At 50.4% G+C, this 18212-nt stretch overlaps 1 protein-coding gene across 6 annotated transcripts in view; it reads left to right on the top strand.

The window, feature by feature from the left end:
* The window catches only part of LOC311028798 (histone-lysine N-methyltransferase 2C-like), an 82203-nt gene that overhangs the window by 48884 nt on the left and 15107 nt on the right, over positions 1 to 18212 (top strand). For 4 of the 6 annotated variants that reach the window (XM_084033573.1, XM_084033572.1, XM_084033570.1 and 1 more), the window contains 17 exons: positions 3457 to 4030; positions 7176 to 8158; positions 8630 to 8887; positions 8978 to 9279; positions 9359 to 9549; positions 9680 to 10069; positions 10221 to 10724; positions 11051 to 11434; positions 11559 to 11670; positions 11901 to 11967; positions 12508 to 12571; positions 12705 to 12916; positions 14199 to 14582; positions 15024 to 15131; positions 15930 to 16910; positions 17033 to 17329; positions 17489 to 17686. In XM_084033573.1, coding sequence (XP_083889699.1) covers positions 3457 to 4030; positions 7176 to 8158; positions 8630 to 8887; positions 8978 to 9279; positions 9359 to 9549; positions 9680 to 10069; positions 10221 to 10724; positions 11051 to 11434; positions 11559 to 11670; positions 11901 to 11967; positions 12508 to 12571; positions 12705 to 12916; positions 14199 to 14582; positions 15024 to 15131; positions 15930 to 16910; positions 17033 to 17329; positions 17489 to 17686 — 6009 coding nt within the window. Of the gene's footprint in view, positions 1 to 3456; positions 4031 to 7175; positions 8159 to 8629; positions 8888 to 8977; positions 9280 to 9358; positions 9550 to 9679; positions 10070 to 10220; positions 10725 to 11050; positions 11435 to 11555; positions 11671 to 11900; positions 11968 to 12507; positions 12572 to 12704; positions 12917 to 14198; positions 14583 to 15023; positions 15132 to 15929; positions 16911 to 17032; positions 17330 to 17488; positions 17687 to 18212 lie in introns of all 6 variants that reach the window. The other 2 variants (XM_084033568.1, XM_084033569.1) reach the window with 1 other exon arrangement.

Below are 18212 nucleotides of genomic sequence, written 5' to 3'. Positions count from 1 at the left end.
TCCATGACCCTCTGAAATCCTCTTCCTGTCCCGGAGCACTTCCTTTCCTCTGCTGGTACTCACTCACACTTCAGTTTCACTCTGCTCAAACAGCTGGTCAACAGCTGGTCAACAGCTGGTCAAAAGCTGGTCAACAGCTGGTCAACAGCTGGTCAACAGCTGGCTAACAGCTGGGTAACTGATAACAAAGCTCAGAGACTCAGAGGAGCAGCTTGTCACTTAATGCAGAATTGTGCTGGTCCACCTTAAAGGTCAGCCCACCTTAAGTGCACTGGAGCTGGAGCAGCCAGAGTTGTTGCTAACTTCTGGGCTAACATCCTTCACTTTAATGATCAGCTAGCTGACAACAACACAGGAAGTTAGCTTGAGTGTAGTTGTAGTTTATTCTGACAGATAAGCGTCTGTGTTCCGTGTCTCTCTCTCTCTCTCTCTCTCTCTCTCTCTCTCTCTCTCTCTCTCTCTCTCTCTCTCTCTCTCTCTCTCTCTCTCTGTCTCTCTCTCTCTGTCTCTACACAGCCCCACCCCCCTCCCTCTAATGTTACACCAGCCTGTAGTACGTCAGACACACAGCTGGATGAAGTGATGTGGTGGAGCTGGTCTGTTTAGCTTCGTCCTGCTGATAAATGATGATTAACATCTTGTCCATCAGATTTTCCTTGCACCTTATTAGTCTGCATGGTGAGAGGTTAATGCTGCTGCAGTGGGATCGGGCGGGGTTTAATCCCAGTATTACCAGTATGCGTACATGAGGCCTTTCCTGGGGGGCCGGGAACGGAGAAACTGCCCTATAACTTTGTAGGGGAAACACTGAACAGTTGTTGGCATTTGATGATCAACTATCATGTTTTTCTGAGAAAATAATCTGAAGATTATTTCATAATGAAAACAATTGTTAGTCTGTGAAATCCCTTTTGAATCCTTTTGTGTGAACGTGTGTCAGTCTGGTTCACGCTGAGCCAGTCAGTCATTGTCTTCTCATGTTCCTGAAGGATTCTCATCTTCACTGGCCTCCAGGACAGAAACGTTAGAAATGTGCTAGTGAGACCCAAAGCAAAGAGGATTTCAGAGGCATGGACCCATGATGGCTCAGGGTCATCTACTCTGGGCCAGTTTACATTGGAGGGTTTGGGGACTCTGGAGGGGGATTCAGATCTGACTGCAGGAACAACACTGGTTTCAGTGTGTTGACCCCAAGACGCTGAGTTTACTCTGAAGGGATGCTGCCTCGCTCTGAATGTGTATCTGCTGCCGTCCTTCCACATCCACCACACACTGAGCTGAGGACAGGATCTACTTGTACTAGTTCAGATTTCATCATACACAAGAAACCAGCCTTATGTCCTCCAGGGGGCGCCACAGGAAACACCCTGGAGTCATTAAAACCTCAGGGTTCATTCTCTAGAGATCAGAGGAGATTCATGCCGTGCTGAACCAGCATATGTCGTGCTTATTCCAGCTTGTAGTGTTTTATTCAAAATGAATATGTCGGCTTGATAAAAATACTATATTTCTAAACGAACTAATGGAAGCTGTGAGACGAAGTTTCAGGTCAATATCTCAGTGCCACGCCCCTTTTTGACACATTGGAATTTCGCATTTCATTTGTTGGCATATTTGGAGGCCCATAACTTCTGTTCTAATAGTGATAGAAGGCTGGTGTGTTAGTTCATTGTATTTTGAACTACACAATTCTGCAGAATCAACATTCCTTACTGTTTGGGTGAGAGGTGGGTCACCAAAGTCCTAAAACATTTTGACACCGTGTGTGATTTTTCTTTTTTGGGTGCTCCTAGCACCACGATTAATGATCATATTTATTCTGAACAGGATTATTTGTTATATTAGGGACCTTTGCTCTTGCCAAAATGAATTTGAAGGGTATGGTACCACTGGTGGGGGTTTTATGGGGGTCCAAAAACCCTCCCGGGCAGAGGTAACACTTTTGGAACCCCATATTTGGACCCCCAAATGACCACGTGGGCACTTGATGATCCTAATGGGATTTATACCAGATAAAGATACATATTTGTTCTTTCTTTTAATGAAATAAAACCTTTGACTATGAAGCTCCTTAATGTGAATTTTATTCTTCATAATGCACCATTTTGGACTTTTCTGAAATGTAGATCAGGGAGAATTTAGTGATGATAAAGCATGAAAATAGTGGAAGTAACTTAGTATTATGCTCAGTGATGCCTAACCCTAACCCTAATATTTAGACTGCTGGCCATTCATTTCCTGAAAATCACAGATTAACCCCCTATCCCCGATGAAAGAGACCCGCCTGTGACAAGCGACTTGCAGCATGAGCAAGTCTGCAGGCCACTGATGCAAACCACATTCTGACACCAATGGAGATGTTTCAATGGGCAAAAGAAAACATAAAGAACATTACATTCTTCTTTGTTAGTGCAGAAAATATTAAAAAACACGAGGAAACGTACAAATTGGAGAGACGTTACGCCTCGGCCAAAACGATCAGTGGAACACGATCGCATCATTGCTTTATACCCATTTCCAAAAATAAGATACGGATGAAAAGAATATCACAGGATACAATATTCATAGATGTCGATGCAGCACCAACAAAATGTCTATATCTTATTTTTGGAAATTCTGCAGAATTGTGTAGTACAAACTACAATGAACTAACAGACCAATTTTCAGCCTTTCATCACTATTAGAACAGAAGTTATGGCCCTCCAATAATGCCAACGAATGAAATGCGAAATTCCAATGTGTCAAAAATGGGCGTGGCACTTTAAATGGACGCCACGGGCAAACCGTTTGACCTGAAACTTCAGATTCCCTCGTTTGGTGACATAAGGCATATTTTTACCGCTTTTCAGCAAAATCTGAGAGGTACCATGTACATTGTACCCCAATATTGGCTGCTTTCACATGGAATGACCCTATACTGGTCTGGTGTTCATATCAAACTGGTTCAAGAACACCAAACCAACAGGATAGTTCAAACGTTTGTCTTTAACTCAACGTTTATCACTTACAACCATCAGGGTCCAAAATATGGAATTTAATACAAGCAGCAGGGACCAACACCTGAGTCCTGGGACAGCATGTGTCCATGTGTGGTCTAAGTACTGACGGACCACAGCAGCTTCACATTCAAAGTGAGCAGGTATCACTGCAGGTGTGATTAAACAGGTGAGAGACAGACAGGAAAGACCCCCCCAGAACAAGAACCACAGGAGGATCCAGACCGTCTTCAGCACATCAACACTGGTCTGGATGTCACATGTTTGATATTCCAGTAGATTAATGACTCTAACGCTGTAGCCTCCATCATCACTGATTCTCCCACATTACTGAGCGAGGGACAGCGAGCATTACTAGCTGCCATGTCATCCTGTAAGTCCGTATGTAGACCTGGACCCCCACACTGACGCTGTCGCTCTGTCTCGTCGTTCCCTCTTTGTCTTTCACTTCTTCTCTCAGCAAATGCGTCAGAAAAGTAAGCAGCAGGCGAAGATCGAGGCCACTCAGAAACTGGAGCAGGTGAAGAACGAGCAGCTCCTCCAGCAAAGGCAGCTGCACCTCACCAGCGCACTGTCGCCGGACGCCGGCAGCCGGAGCCCCACCCTTCAGCCTGTCGCCGGGGGCAACGCCTCCCCCCTCCTCTCATCAGTGACCGGGGAGGGTCAGTCCAGACTGAGCTCAGGACTGGTTGATGATGTCTTCCTCAGACCGCAAGCCCCTCCCCCCTCCGGCTTTTCCTCGCTCCCTCACTCCCCCCTTCCCTCCTCTCCTCTCCACCAGCCCCCCTCCTCCCCTCAGATGTTCTCCCCGCCCTCCTCCCGTCCCTCCTCACCGTGGGAATCCTACAATAAAGTAGCAGGGAATCCTCGCCTCACCTCCTCCCAGGCCAGTGGCCCCCCCACAGCCCAGCAGCAGCGTCACAACTCCCACAGCTCCTCCCGCAGCTCCTCCCACAGCTCCTCCCCAGTCCATGATGCCTTTGGTTCCCCCACACCATCCCCCGACAGCTCCAGGATCCTTGGACCCCAACCAGGTAACTCCCAGCAAGTGTGTTCTCCTCCCACTCACGTCTCCTCCTTGTTTTCTCTTCCCACTCACGTCTCCTTGTTTTCTCTTCCCACTCACGTCTCCTTGTTTTGTCCTCCCACTCACGTCTCCTTGTTTTGTCCTCCCACTCACATCTCCTTGTTTTCTCCTCCCACTCACGTCTCCTTGTTTTCTCCTCCCACTCACGTCTCCTCGTTTTCTCCTCCCACTCACGTCTCCTCGTTTTCTCCTCCCACTCACGTCTCCTTGTTTTCTCCTCCCACTCACGTCTCCTCGTTTTCTCCTCCCACTCACGTCTCCTTGTTTTCTCCTCCCACTCACGTCTCCTTGTTTTCTCCTCCCACTCACGTCTCCTCGTTTTCTCCTCCCACCCACGTCTCCTCGTTTTCTCCTCCCACTCACGTCTCCCCCCTTGTTTTCTCCTCCCACTCACGTCTCCCCCCTTGTTTTCTCCTCCCACACACGTCTCCTCCTTGTTTTCTCCTCCCACTCACGTCTCCTCCTTGTTTTCTCCTCCCACCCACGTCTCCTCGTTTTCTCCTCCCACTCACGTCTCCCCCCTTGTTTTCTCCTCCCACTCACGTCTCCTCCTTGTTTTCTCCTCCCACTCACGTCTCCCCCCTTGTTTTCTCCTCCCACTCACGTCTCCTCCTTGTTTTCTCCTCCCACTCACGTCTCCTCCTTGTTTTCTCCTCCCACTCACGTCTCCTCCTTGTTTTCTCCTCCCACTCACGTCTCCTTGTTTTCTCCCCCCACTCACGTCTCCTTGTTTTGTCCTCCCACTCACGTCTCCTTGTTTTGTCCTCCCACTCACGTCTCCTTGTTTTCTCCTCCCACTCACGTCTCCTTGTTTTCTCCTCCCACTCACGTCTCCTCCTTGTTTTCTCCTCCCACTCACGTCTCCTCCTTGTTTTCTCCTCCCACTCACGTCTCCTCCTTGTTTTCTCCTCCCACTCACGTCTCCTCCTTGTTTTCTCCTCCCACTCACGTCTCCTCCTTGTTTTCTCTTCCCACTCACGTCTCCTTGTTTTCTCCTCCCACTCACATCTCCTCGTTTTCTCCTCCCACTCACGTCTCCTCCTTGTTTTCTCCTCCCACCCACGTCTCCTCCTTGTTTTCTCCTCCCACTCACGTCTCCTCCTTGTTTTCTCCTCCCACTCACGTCTCCTCCTTGTTTTCTCCTCCCACTCACGTCTCCTTGTTTTCTCATCCCACTCACGTCTCCTTGTTTTCTCCTCCCACTCACGTCTCCTTGTTTTCTCCTCCCACTCACGTCTCCTCCTTGTTTTCTCCTCCCACTCACGTCTCCTTGTTTTCTCCTCCCACCCACGTCTCCTCGTTTTCTCCTCCCACTCACGTCTCCTTGTTTTCTCCTCCCACTCACGTCTCCTTGTTTTCTCCCCCCACTTACGTCTCCTCCTTGTTTTCTCCTCCCACTCACGTCTCCTTGTTTTCTCCTCCCACCCACGTCTCCTCGTTTTCTCCTCCCACTCACGTCTCCCCCCTTGTTTTCTCCTCCCACTCACGTCTCCCCCCTTTTCTCCTCCCACTCACGTCTCCTCCTTGTTTTCTCCTCCCACTCACGTCTCCTTGTTTTCTCCTCCCACTCACGTCTCCTTGTTTTCTCCCCCCACTTACGTCTCCTCCTTGTTTTCTCCTCCCACTCACGTCTCCTTGTTTTCTCCTCCCACTCACGTCTCCTCGTTTTCTCCTCCCACCCACGTCTCCTCGTTTTCTCCTCCCACTCACGTCTCCCCCCTTGTTTTCTCCTCCCACTCACGTCTCCCCCCTTGTTTTCTCCTCCCACTCACGTCTCCTCCTTGTTTTCTCCTCCCACTCACGTCTCCTCCTTGTTTTCTCCTCCCACTCACGTCTCCTTGTTTTCTCCTCCCACTCACGTCTCCTTGTTTTGTCCTCCCACTCACGTCTCCTTGTTTTCTCCTCCCACTCACGTCTCCTTGTTTTCTCCTCCCACTCACGTCTCCTTGTTTTCTCCTCCCACTCACGTCTCCTCCTTGTTTTCTCCTCCCACTCACGTCTCCTCCTTGTTTTCTCCTCCCACTAACGTCTCCTCCTTGTTTTCTCCTCCCACTCACGTCTCCTTGTTTTGTCCTCCCACTCACGTCTCCTTGTTTTGTCCTCCCACTCACGTCTCCTTGTTTTCTCCTCCCACTCACGTCTCCTTGTTTTCTCCTCCCACTCACGTCTCCTCCTTGTTTTCTCCTCCCACTCACATCTCCTTGTTTTCTCCTCCCACTCACGTCTCCTCCTTGTTTTCTCCTCCCACTCACGTCTCCTTGTTTTCTCCTCCCACCCACGTCTCCTCGTTTTCTCCTCCCACTCACGTCTCCTTGTTTTCTCCTCCCACTCACGTCTCCTTGTTTTCTCCTCCCACTTACGTCTCCTCCTTGTTTTCTCCTCCCACTCACGTCTCCTCCTTGTTTTCTCCTCCCACTCACATCTCCTTGTTTTCTCCTCCCACTCACGTCTCCTCCTTGTTTTCTCCTCCCACTCACGTCTCCTTGTTTTCTCCTCCCACCCACGTCTCCTTGTTTTCTCCTCCCACTCACGTCTCCTCCTTGTTTTCTCCTCCCACTCACGTCTCCTCGTTTTCTCCTCCCACTCACGTCTCCTTGTTTTCTCCTCCCACTCACGTCTCCTCCTTGTTTTCTCCTCCCACTCACGTCTCCTTGTTTTCTCCTCCCACCCACGTCTCCTCGTTTTCTCCTCCCACTCACGTCTCCTTGTTTTCTCCTCCCACTCACGTCTCCTTGTTTTCTCCTCCCACTTACGTCTCCTCCTTGTTTTCTCCTCCCACTCACGTCTCCTCCTTGTTTTCTCCTCCCACTCACATCTCCTTGTTTTCTCCTCCCACTCACGTCTCCTCCTTGTTTTCTCCTCCCACTCACGTCTCCTTGTTTTCTCCTCCCACCCACGTCTCCTTGTTTTCTCCTCCCACTCACGTCTCCTCCTTGTTTTCTCCTCCCACTCACGTCTCCTCGTTTTCTCCTCCCACTCACGTCTCCCCCCTTGTTTTCTCCTCCCACTCACGTCTCCTCCTTGTTTTCTCCTCCCACTCACGTCTCCTCCTTGTTTTCTCCACCCAGTAATGTCTCCATTTTTTTAACCAGGACTACAGCAGAGCAGACCAGGTATAATGAGTCCTCCTTCTGGTTCGGCCCCTGACCCGTCAGCCAGACTCCTTGGTATCCGAGCTGCTGAGACATACCAGAGGACTCCTCATAGCAACAGTAACATCCGTGTAGCAGTGTCTGAATTGTACGGTCGGGGTAGTGAACTGGTCCAGGGAGGGTTGTTCAAAGCCCCCATGCCTCCTCAGCACCAGCCTCAGTCAGAGGTTTTTGTTACTACAGGAGGAGGAGGAAGGAGGGACCCGTCTAAACCCACAGACTTGGGCTTTGCCATCTCCCAGTCGCAGGACCCTCCCTTCCCTTCAAGTCCACTGTCAGGACTGGGCTCCCCCCACCACAGCCCGTATCCCCAAACGTCGGGCACCCCCAGACCTGACTACAGCCAGCAGAATTCTGAACCCTTCACCCAGCACTCACCTTTGACCTCCCGGCCCTCGCCTGACCCCTATGCCAACCCTCACACTCCTGGGACACCACTTCCACATTCTGAACCTGCATACATGAACACACCGCCTTCACTGAGACTGGACCAGTATAACCAGCAATCGACCAAACGGCAGCTGTCCCCCTCCCACCCAAACCTTGACCCCTACGCCTCAAACCCAGGGACTCCCCGTCCTTCTGTCACTGAGCGCTTCCCTCGATCACCAGGGAGTCAGTGGAGCACCGACGCCTACGCCCAGCCTGCCGGTACACAAAGGCCCCCATCGGACCCCTACGCCCAGTCTGTCGGCAGACTACGAGCCTCCTCAGAGCCCTATGCCCAGCCAGCCGGTATATCACGAGTCCCCTCAGATCCCTACGCCAGGCAGCCCTCCACACCGTGCCCCCAGAAGGCCCCAGAGCCCTTCAGTCCGGCCCCAGTGGAGAGCTTCACTCCTCAGCCTGCAGGATCCAGTTCATCCCCTTCAGTTCCAGGACTGTCCCTTGAGACTGTGACCTCGACCCTGACACACCACCAGGTAACCGTGTTTTACTTGTCTGTACTGCAGTTAAAGTGTCTGTACTGGTCTGCAGTTTACCTGTCTGTAATATAGTTTACGTGTCTGTACTGTAGTTTGTGTCTGTACTGCAGTTTACGTGTCTGTACTGCAGTTTACGTGTCTGTACTATTGTTAACTATAGTTTAAGTGTACTATAGTTTACGTGTCTGTACTGTAATTTGTGTCTGTACTATAGTTTGTGTCTGTACTGCAGTTTACGTGTCTGTACTGTAGTTTGTGTCTGTACTATAGTTTGTGTCTGTACTGCAGTTTACGTGTCTGTACTATTGTTAACTATAGTTTAAGTGTACTATAGTTTACGTGTCTGTACTGTAGTTTGTGTCTGTACTATAGTTTGTGTCTGTACTGCAGTTTACGTGTCTGTACTGTAGTTTAACTTTGTGTCTGTATGTACATGTTTGTTGTTTGATTACGTTTTTCTCTCTTCAGTTGCAACAACAACAGGACTCATTTCCCAGAACTCCCAGCAGCCAAACCCCAAAGCACCTTGGGATGTCAGAGGAGAGCGGCCTCTTAGCGGGCCAGACTCCTGGTCACGACCCCTTGGAGCAGGGTCACATGAAACTAGGTCCCTCCCAGATGGAAAAGATGATGACCAATGAAATGGCAGTGTTGGGCGTGGCTTCTTTAGAAGAACCAATGAGCATGCTGCCTCAGCTGGGAGACTCAGAGGAGAAGCTGAGACAGGTATCCTCTCCTGGTTCATTCCCCACTTGGTTTGTTCTGCTGAGTTGTTCTGTGTTCTGTTGGGTTCTACTAAGTTCTGGTTCTGTGCAGCGTCAGCGGCTCCGACAGCTCATCCTGAGGCAGCAGCAGCAGAAGAGTGCGTTAAGGCAGGAGAAAGGTCTGCAGGAGGCAGCTTCTGGACCCTCACCTGGTCCTGCCACACCACGACACTGGTCCCAGGGGGACCCCTCCACTGCTTCTTCAACAGACCTGTTTGGACGTCCCCCACCCCCTTACCCCGGCACAGTGAGGTCTGTAGGGGCAGCAGGGGCTCCAGCTCCCAGGTTCCCTGTTCCTCCGTTACCCAGGCAGAGCCTCCTTAGAGATCTGGCAGTCCGAGGACCAGTCCTAAGGTGAGAGAAGAAACAAGACCTGGTCTTGAACTAGTCTGATGATGTGATCTGGTTTACTCATCCCTCCCCCCTCCTCCAGGTTTGGTGTCCCTCCAGGAGCTCCAGCAAGTCTCCAGGACTCCTTCTTCCAGCCTCCTCAGGGATCAGTGTCTGGACCTGGTCTCAGTTTGGTGGAGGGAATCCCTGTCCACATGAGGAGGCCAATGTCAGGGGAGTTCACCGGGATCCGAGGCCTGCTGGCACCGAACGCTCAGCCCCACATGATGACTGGTGGGTTTATTAATATATCATGATTCATATCAGACAGACGTACATTATTATAAATGTCATATTGATCACACTGTTACTGATACCCTGATGACCACCCCTGACCCTGATGACCCCCTTTCTCACCCATCAGGTGTCCCCCAGCCCTTCCTCCCACGCTCCCTCCCCCTCCAGCAGCACAGCATCATGGGACAGCCTTACATTGAACTTCGACACCGTGCTCCTGAAAACCGCCTGAGGCTTTCCTTCTCTCTGGCCGAGACCCCGCTGCTGCACTCCAGAGACCCCCAGTCTTCTCCAGTCCGGCCTGGTCTGGGGGCCCGGAGGGGTGAGACAGCAGTGGGCCTGCCGCTAGTGATGGACCAGCTGAACCAGCAGCACCTGGGCCACGCTGGGGCCACCATCCCAGGGGCTGATGGGATTGAGGAGCACCTGGAGGGGGAGGACTCAACTGTGAAAGACCTGGAGGATGTGGAGGTGAAAGATCTGGTAGACCTGAACCTAAACCTGGACCCTGAAGATGGTATGAGTCACATGTTGATACACTGTTCTGTATCTTTCTGTCAGGCTGAATATGTAAACACTCTTATTACAATATTACTACTAATAATAAACAAATATCTGCTGTGTGTCTGGTTTTGACTTGATCTAAAAGTTCCTGCTTGTGGTTTCAGGTAAAGAGGACCTGGATCTGGGTCCAAATGACCTCCACCTGGACGACTTCCTGCTGTCAGGGAAGTTCGACCTGATTGCCTATGCTGATCCCGAGCTCAATCTGGAGGACAAGAAGGACATGTTCAATGAGGAGCTGGACCTGGGGGAGCCGGTGGAGGAGGAGGAAGGAGGGGGGACCAGCGGGTCCAGAAAGACTGATATCTACGTGGTAGGCCAGGTCAAACAGGAAGTACGGGACCACATCAAGACAGAAGCCAGAGATGGCCCAACACAGCACCCAACACCACAACTTGAACTTGGCACCACCAGCAGAACCCCCGGGGCTCCAGGACCATCAGGACCATCAGGCCCAACAGGACCATCAGGCCCCAGCCAGCCCTCCATCCCTGGATGCCTCCAGAAGCTCAAAGACTCTGGTTCAGGGAACCCGCCAGGTCTCCAGAGCCAGGATCAGGCTCCATGTTCAGGCATGACTCCCAGAGTTCAACCCCCCATGGCTGGAGGTAAACAAAACCACAAACATGGAGTTATTGATCTGTACTTCTACTTGATCAATTATTGATCTGTGCTTCTACTTGATCAATTATTGATCTGTGCTTCTACTTGATCGATTATTGATCTGTGCTTCTACTTGATCGATTATTGATCTGTACTTCTACTTGATCGATTATTGATCTGTACTTCTACTTGATCGATTATTGATCTGTGCTTCTAGTTGATCGATAATTGATCTGTACTTCTACTTGATCGATTATTGATCTGTACTTCTACTTGATCGATTATTGATCCGTATTTATTGATCTGCAATGAACCTCTGTCTCATCTGCAGGTCAACAGTCTGTCTTCCATCAGCAGCAGATACCATTTGGACCGTCCCCCTCTGGTCTCTTCCCTCCCCACCCCCAGGGTCTCTCCAATCTGACTCCTCAGGTTCCTCCTGCCCCCCCTCAACCACTGTCCCTCCAACTCTCCCAGTCTCACCTCCTCCTCAACCCCCAGACACAGCTTCCACACCAGGGGACCTCCATCCAGACCCAGGGCATCTTCCCCCAGGACCAGGACCAAAACCAGCACAGGCTTCTGCTCCTGGAGGAGCAGCCGCTCCTCCTGCAAGACCTGCTGGACCAAGAGCGTCAGGAGCAGCAGCAGCAGAAACAGATGCAGGCCATGATCAGACAGAGGGCCACCCCAGACTCTGTGTTACCCAATATGGGTAAGACCTGAACCCAGACTGATTTCTTCATCGTCTTCCTGTGACTGATGTTTTCTTACTTTTGAACGTGCTTTTACGGTTTCTTTGTGAATGCTGTGTGTGTTGTGTTGTATGTGTTCAGCAGACTTTGAGTCCATCTCTGACCCCATCATGAAGGCTAAGATGGTGGCTCTGAAGGGCATCAACAAGGTCATGACCCAGAGCAGCCTGGGACTGAACCCCCTGGTCATTAACAGGTAGGACCTTGGGTGATGAGTGTCATGGGGATGAAGCAGCTGATTATAGTTTAAATGGGCTGACATTAATAACATGTCAATAAGCATTCATTACTCCATTAATAAGATTGTTAATTTATTAAACAGCAGATAAGATGAATAAAAACGTTTTAATATCTTGTTTAAGGATTGAACTCTGTGTGTGTGTGTGTGTGTGTGTGTGTGTGTGTGTGTGTGTGTGTGTGTGTCAGGTTCCAGCAGGACCCGGTGGCTCCAGGTCCAGAGGGGACTCCTCAGCCTCCACACCTGGTGGAACAGGTGAGTAGAAACATGAGGTGGATGTGACTGCTCCGTGGAGTTCATGCACAGTGTTTACATTCAACGTGGTGGTAAGATGCTGCTGCAGCGAGCCCAAGAACAGAACAAAAACCACCACGGGCTTTCCTAGAAGCCGATGTCTGGGAACACTTTGGGTTTCATGAAGTTGATGGTAAAACCGAACTAGATAAGATGTGTTGATCCGCGTTGACGAAGCATGTAGGCAACGCTCCTGACATGAGAAATCATGAAACAGTTGAGCCAGGAAACTATCGATCACACACTTGTTTCCAAGATGGCATTAAACTTTGACAGATGCAAAGAGATGTCATAGTCTGTAGCAAGTCGCGGCCACACCCACACTTTCCAGAGTCACTGAGACACGGGAGTGGAGTGGAAACAACCTACAACACATGTAACTGCTCTGATATTGAAATGCATCGTGATTCATGGAGAATGGTTTAATAATAATATGAATGGAACAGTGAGGTGACTGACGATTCCCACCACTAATATACTTGTGTCTTCTCTTCCCGTTAGGACGGCAAGTTGAACACCCAGCTGGTGCGACCGAGCCCCCCCAGCTTTGGTCCGGGCTTTGGCAGTGAGTATCAGAGAACAACCCTCCATTCAGAAGATCAATGAATCTTGAACAGGATGGATGAAAGAGAAGGAGTTCTTTCTGACGTGGTCTCATGTAAAGTCTCCGTGTGTCCACGTTGTCCTGTGTCCTGCAGACGAGGAGTGGCTTGGGGAAACGCAGCAGCTGCTACAGATGCAGCAGCGCCTCCTGGAGGAGCAGATAGCAGCTCACCGCAAGACCAAGAAGTCTCTGTCTGCCAAACAGAGAACCGCCAAGAAGGCCGGCCGAGCCCTCGCCGAGGAGGATGCTGCCCAGCTCCGTGACATCACAGAGCAGCAGGGGGTGGTCCAGAAACAGCTGGAGCAGGTACACGTTATCACCTATACACACCTCTACACATACACTATATTGCCAAAGGTATTCACTCACCCATCCAAATAATCAGGTGTTCCAATCACCTCCATTGCCACAGGTGTATAAAAGCAAGCACCTCGCCATGCAGACTGTTTCTACAAACATGTGTGAAAGAATGGGTCTCTCTCAGGAGCTCAGTGGGTTCCAGCGTGGTGCTGTGATAGGATGTATATATATATATATATATACTGTAATAGGATGCCACCTGTGCAACAAGTCCAGTCAGGAAATGTCCTTGCTCCTAAATATTCCACAGTCAACTCAGTGGGATTAGAACAAGGTGGAAGCGACAGTAACTCAGCCAAGAAGTGGTCGACCACGTAAAATGACGGAGCGGGGTCAGCAGATGCTGAGTGCACAAAGCAAGCTCCATAAAGACATGGAGGAGAGAGCTTGGTGTGGATGAACTCGACTGGCCTGCACAGAGTCCTGACCTCAACCCAATAGTCTCCACTCTAATTCATCCCAGTGTTCTGAGAGCCAGGCCTTCCCTCCAACATCAGTGTGTGACCTCACAAATACACTTCTGGAAGAACGGTCCAAAAGTCCCATAAACGCTCCTAAACCTTGTGGAACGCCTTCCAGAAGAGTTGAAGCTGTTATAGAAGCAAAGGGTGGACCGACGTCATATTAAACCCTATGATTAACACTGGAGGTCACTTAAGTTCATATGCCAGTAAAGGCAGGTGAGCAAACACTTTTGGTAATATAGTGTGTGTATATATGTATATATATGTCTCAGGTCACCTGTTTTTTCTATTTTCTTTTTTATGTGTGTAAAGCACGTTGTGTTACATGTCTATGTAGGAAAAGTGCTCTATAAATAAAGTCAAAGTAAGTAAAAAGTAAAGGTCTGGATGGAACATCTGAGGTCCTCTGGTGACAGCATTTGGTTTCCACTCTGGCTGTTCCATTAACACGCAAACCAGTTCTTGTCTCTGCCCATTATTTCGTTGTATTTCGTGTTTTCGCTGCACATTACTAGACATTAATATCTGGTGGACCTGAACTGGTTCTCCTCGCCTGTGCCCTGTTGTATGCTTGCATGCTTTTTAGTGCTTTCTTTTTTGTCGTTTTAAGTTTTAGATACATGCAGGCCATTCATTGCTTTTAGAGGAGAGAGCGCTGTTTGCCTGGTTTGTGATCCTTCAATAACAAACGCAGCGCAGTCTTAGTAAATCTACCCCACATGCTTTAAACGTACGACGGACATGTCTCTGATGTTTGTTTTCAGATCCGGAAGCAGCAGAAGGATCATGCTGAACTGATGGAGGACTACAGGACTAAGCAGCAGCAGAGACCTGCAACTGCGTCCCCCGTCCCCCAGACCCTCCTGTCCCAGCCCACGGTGTCCATACAGCCCCCCCCAATTGGCCCCACTGTGGTTCGTGTCCCAAACGTCTCCCCTGTTTGGACCCCAGGGAGCGGGGCCCCGGGGATCATAAGGCAGAGGATGCCCCTTCTGATGCCCTCAGTCCTGCCTAAAGCCCCCCAGGCTGCCCCACCCACCCAGGCCTCCCCAGCAACAGTGGGCAGCCTTGCTGTTCCGACAGCAGGCTTCACTGCAGGCCCCGCGGGAGGAACCACTGGAGCAGCAGTGGAAGCTGGGCCTCCTCAGGTAACACACCTGGACTGGTTGACCGACAACAATGACACAAGCCCAAGTCCCGCCCATGTCAGATAGATCGCCTAATTAGGCTATTTTAGGTGAACAGGGGATGTTAAACCCAGCAATCTCCTTAAAGATTATTCCAAATTGTAGCCCAGCACATTGAATCCAGTCCCAGAACATGTGATGAGGCTACCTGTCTGTCTAACATCAAGGGCAAAGGTCTGAAACAGATTAATTTGTCCTGTAAAGTCTTTCTGCTGTAAAAATGGTTCTGTGTGCTGATCCAGTTTTTGAGCTGAGACCAGAGGAACATCAGAACAGGTTTCTGTGTAGGGTGCATATCCTGGACTTGGTGTCCTGGACTTTGACTGGGTGGACTGGTATTTCTACTCTTCATGAAGGTTATGACAGCAGGAATCCTGAAGCTCAGCTGGTTTGTGTCTGCAGGTGAAGTTTGACGACAACAACCCATTCAGTGAAGGTTTCCAAGAGAGGGAGAGGAGGGAGAGACTGAGAGAGCAGCAGGAGAGACAGAGAGTCCAGCTGATGCAGGAGGTGACGCATCACACTGATCTAGAATAATCTGTTGAGAACAGGAAGTAAAGACACATAGCTGTTCTTCTGTAGAGAACAGGAAGTGGACACACTCAGTTGTTCATCTGTAGAAAACAGGAAGTAGACACACCCAGCTGTTCATCTGTAGAGAACAGGAAGTAGACACACCCAGCTGTTCATCTGTAGAGAACAGGAAGTAGACACACCCAGCTGTTCATCTGTAGAGAACAGGAAGTAGACACACCCAGCTGTTCATCTGTAGAGAACCGGATGTAGACGCACCCAGCTGTTCATCTGTAGAGAACAGGAAGTAGAAACACCCAGCTGTTCATCTGTAGAGAACAGGAAGTAGACACACCCAGCTGTTCATCTGTAGAGAACCGGAAGTAGACGCACCCAGCTGTTCATCTGTAGAGAACAGGAAGTAGAAACACCCAGCTGTTCATCTGTAGAGAACAGGAAGTAGAAACACCCAGCTGTTCATCTGTAGAGAACAGGAAGTAGAAACACCCAGCTGTTCATCTGTAGAGAACAGGAAGTAGAAACACCCAGCTGTTCATCTGTAGAGAACAGGAAGTAGAAACACTCATCTGTTCATCTGTAGAGAACAGGAAGTAGACACACCCAGCTGTTCATCTGTAGAGAACAGGAAGTAGAAACACTCATCTGTTCATCTGTAGAGAACAGGAAGTAGACACACCCAGCTGTTCATCTGTAGAGAACAGGAAGTAGACACACCCAGCTGTTCATCTGTAGAGAACAGGAAGTAGAAACACTCAACTGTTCATCTCCTCTCAGGTGGAGCGTCATCGTGCCCTGCAGCAGAGACTGGAGCTGGAGCAGCAAGGCCTCTTGGGAGCCTCTTTGAGTCCTGGAGCTGGAGTAGCAGCCATGCTCCCATCTGGACCTTTATCAGGAGCTCGAGTGGGTCAAACACCTAGACCTGGAAGTCCTGCTGGATCAGCACCTGCTCCTGGAATTGATAGTCCCATCTTCAGTTCAGAGTTGCCCCACGACTTCCTCCAGTCCCCACAAGCAGCCAGACCTCCTCCTCAGCAGCAGGGCCAGGTAGGGACGCCATTACCCCCAGCAGGCCTCTTCCAGGGCTTCAAAGGGGCTCACCCATTCCAAGGTTTACTGCCTGCAGCCACAGCAGAGCGGGGCAGGGCCCTGCCTGATCACAGGCCCACCATGGATGTGACTCCTTCCAGCATCCACCCTAGGCCAGGGCTCTCAGGCCCCGTCAGGCCCCCAGCCCAGGGGCAATTACGGCCAGCTGGAATAGGAGCAGCAGGCATGACCCCCACCCATCCTGGTGATCAGGCTCATCGGTTTAGACATGACTCCTCCTCTTCCTCACCCTCTACCACTGCCCCCCCCTCCTTTGCCTGCTCCTTCTCTGGAGGCCCCGCCTCCCTCATCCAACTCTACTCTGACATCATCCCTGATGACAAAACAAAGAAGAAGACAAGCAGGAAGAAGGATGGAGACGACATCACAGGCGGAGGAGGAGCCAGGACGCCATTGTCCTCACACTCCGATGACATCACAGCTCCGCCCACTCCGGCTGTGTCAGACACTTCATGCTCCACGCCCACTCAGGGAAACATGGACCAATCGGACGTGTGCTTCTCTCTAAACTCCACCCTTTCTGGTCTGGCTCCTTCGTCGGAGCTGGAGAGGCAGCTGTCGGCCATCTCTGCAGCCCAGCAGAGAGGCTCCGTCCTGGGCATGGAGTGTCAGAGGGGTCCCCGCTCAGCAGCTCTTCTGGAGGTCAAGGTCAGTTCCTGACTCACTGTGAAATGTCAATGTGACATGTCATCAGTTAGCTGCGGTAGTGCTATGATAATTTTGTTGTGGTGGTACTGCAGTATCTTCAGGTTGTCCTTGTGTCGCTGCAGGAGGAGCATGAAGAGGGAGGGGCATGTGGAGATGGTGTGGTGAAGATGGAGGAGATTCGGGGTGAGGGAGTCTTCCCCCCCTCTCCCCCCTATGGTGGAGAGGGGGGGAAGGAGCTCCTCAGACACCTGCTGAAGGACAAGATGTCCCCGGCCACCACACCATCACCACCCGGCCAGGCCCTGCCCACCGGCCTGGCGCCACCCACCGGCCCAGCCCCGCCTGTTGCCTGCCGCCAGATGTCCAATGAGAGCGTCCGGTCTGAGGAGGAGGATGGGCCTGGTTCCCATGGCATCATGGTGAGGAGGGGCTTAACTGTGCTAATTGTGGATAGCAGCACAGGAAGCCAAGAGACAAAACAGGAAGTGGTTTGCCTTGAACACAAATAAGTTCATTTTGATTTATTGTTGTAAAATGACAGCATTCTGACAGAAGTGTGATGTCTGATCGTCCTCCAGTTGATGAAGGGCAGTCCTGGTCCAGACCTGCTGGACTCGTCTGGCAGGAAGAAGACTCAGCGCTGCAAAAGACCCGCTCGGCCGGAGAAAGATGGAGCTCCTCTCAAAAATAAGAGGAGGAAGAAAGAGGAGGAGGAGAAGATGCTCCACTCTTCCTCCACCACCTCCTCTGACCCCCTGATGACACACCTGAGACAGGTAGGCCCACCTGGTCCTCAGCCCACTTGGTCCTCTTGCCTTCTTCTCATCTGCCATCACTTCCCAACAGGGAAATGTTGTTTCATGCTGAGCTCGTGAACCATAAACCCTCAGATAAATGACTCACTCCATCATTAATATAGAAGTAATGATTGAAGTGACATCTTATGTGTGGTATAAAAAGAGGATGTTTGGATTAATTGATTACAAGAGTAGTTGCTGGTTATTTTCTGATCAAACACTAGGGCTGGGTATTGTTTAGAATCTCACGATTCGATTTCGATTCGTTGGGTCACGATTCGATTCAATTTCGATTCAATATTGATTGAAATGCTTCGATATCGATTCAGTATCAAGTAGAAATACACAAGTAAGAGTACCAGATCATTTTTTCAAATAATTTATTTAGTTTCATGCCTTATGAACAGCCGTGGTATAACTCATGGCATGATAAAACAGGACACTGCTTAAACACTGAACTACAGTGCATGTAACGGGTTCACACCGGCCGTGGAAGCTATGGTAG

This window comes from Eutrigla gurnardus (genome assembly GCF_963514095.1).
Source record: "Eutrigla gurnardus genome assembly, chromosome: 18".
In the NCBI taxonomy this organism is placed as follows: domain Eukaryota; kingdom Metazoa; phylum Chordata; class Actinopteri; order Perciformes; family Triglidae; genus Eutrigla; species Eutrigla gurnardus.
The sequence above is the reverse complement of the archived record's forward strand: the minus strand, read 5'-3'. Positions and strand labels throughout refer to the sequence as shown.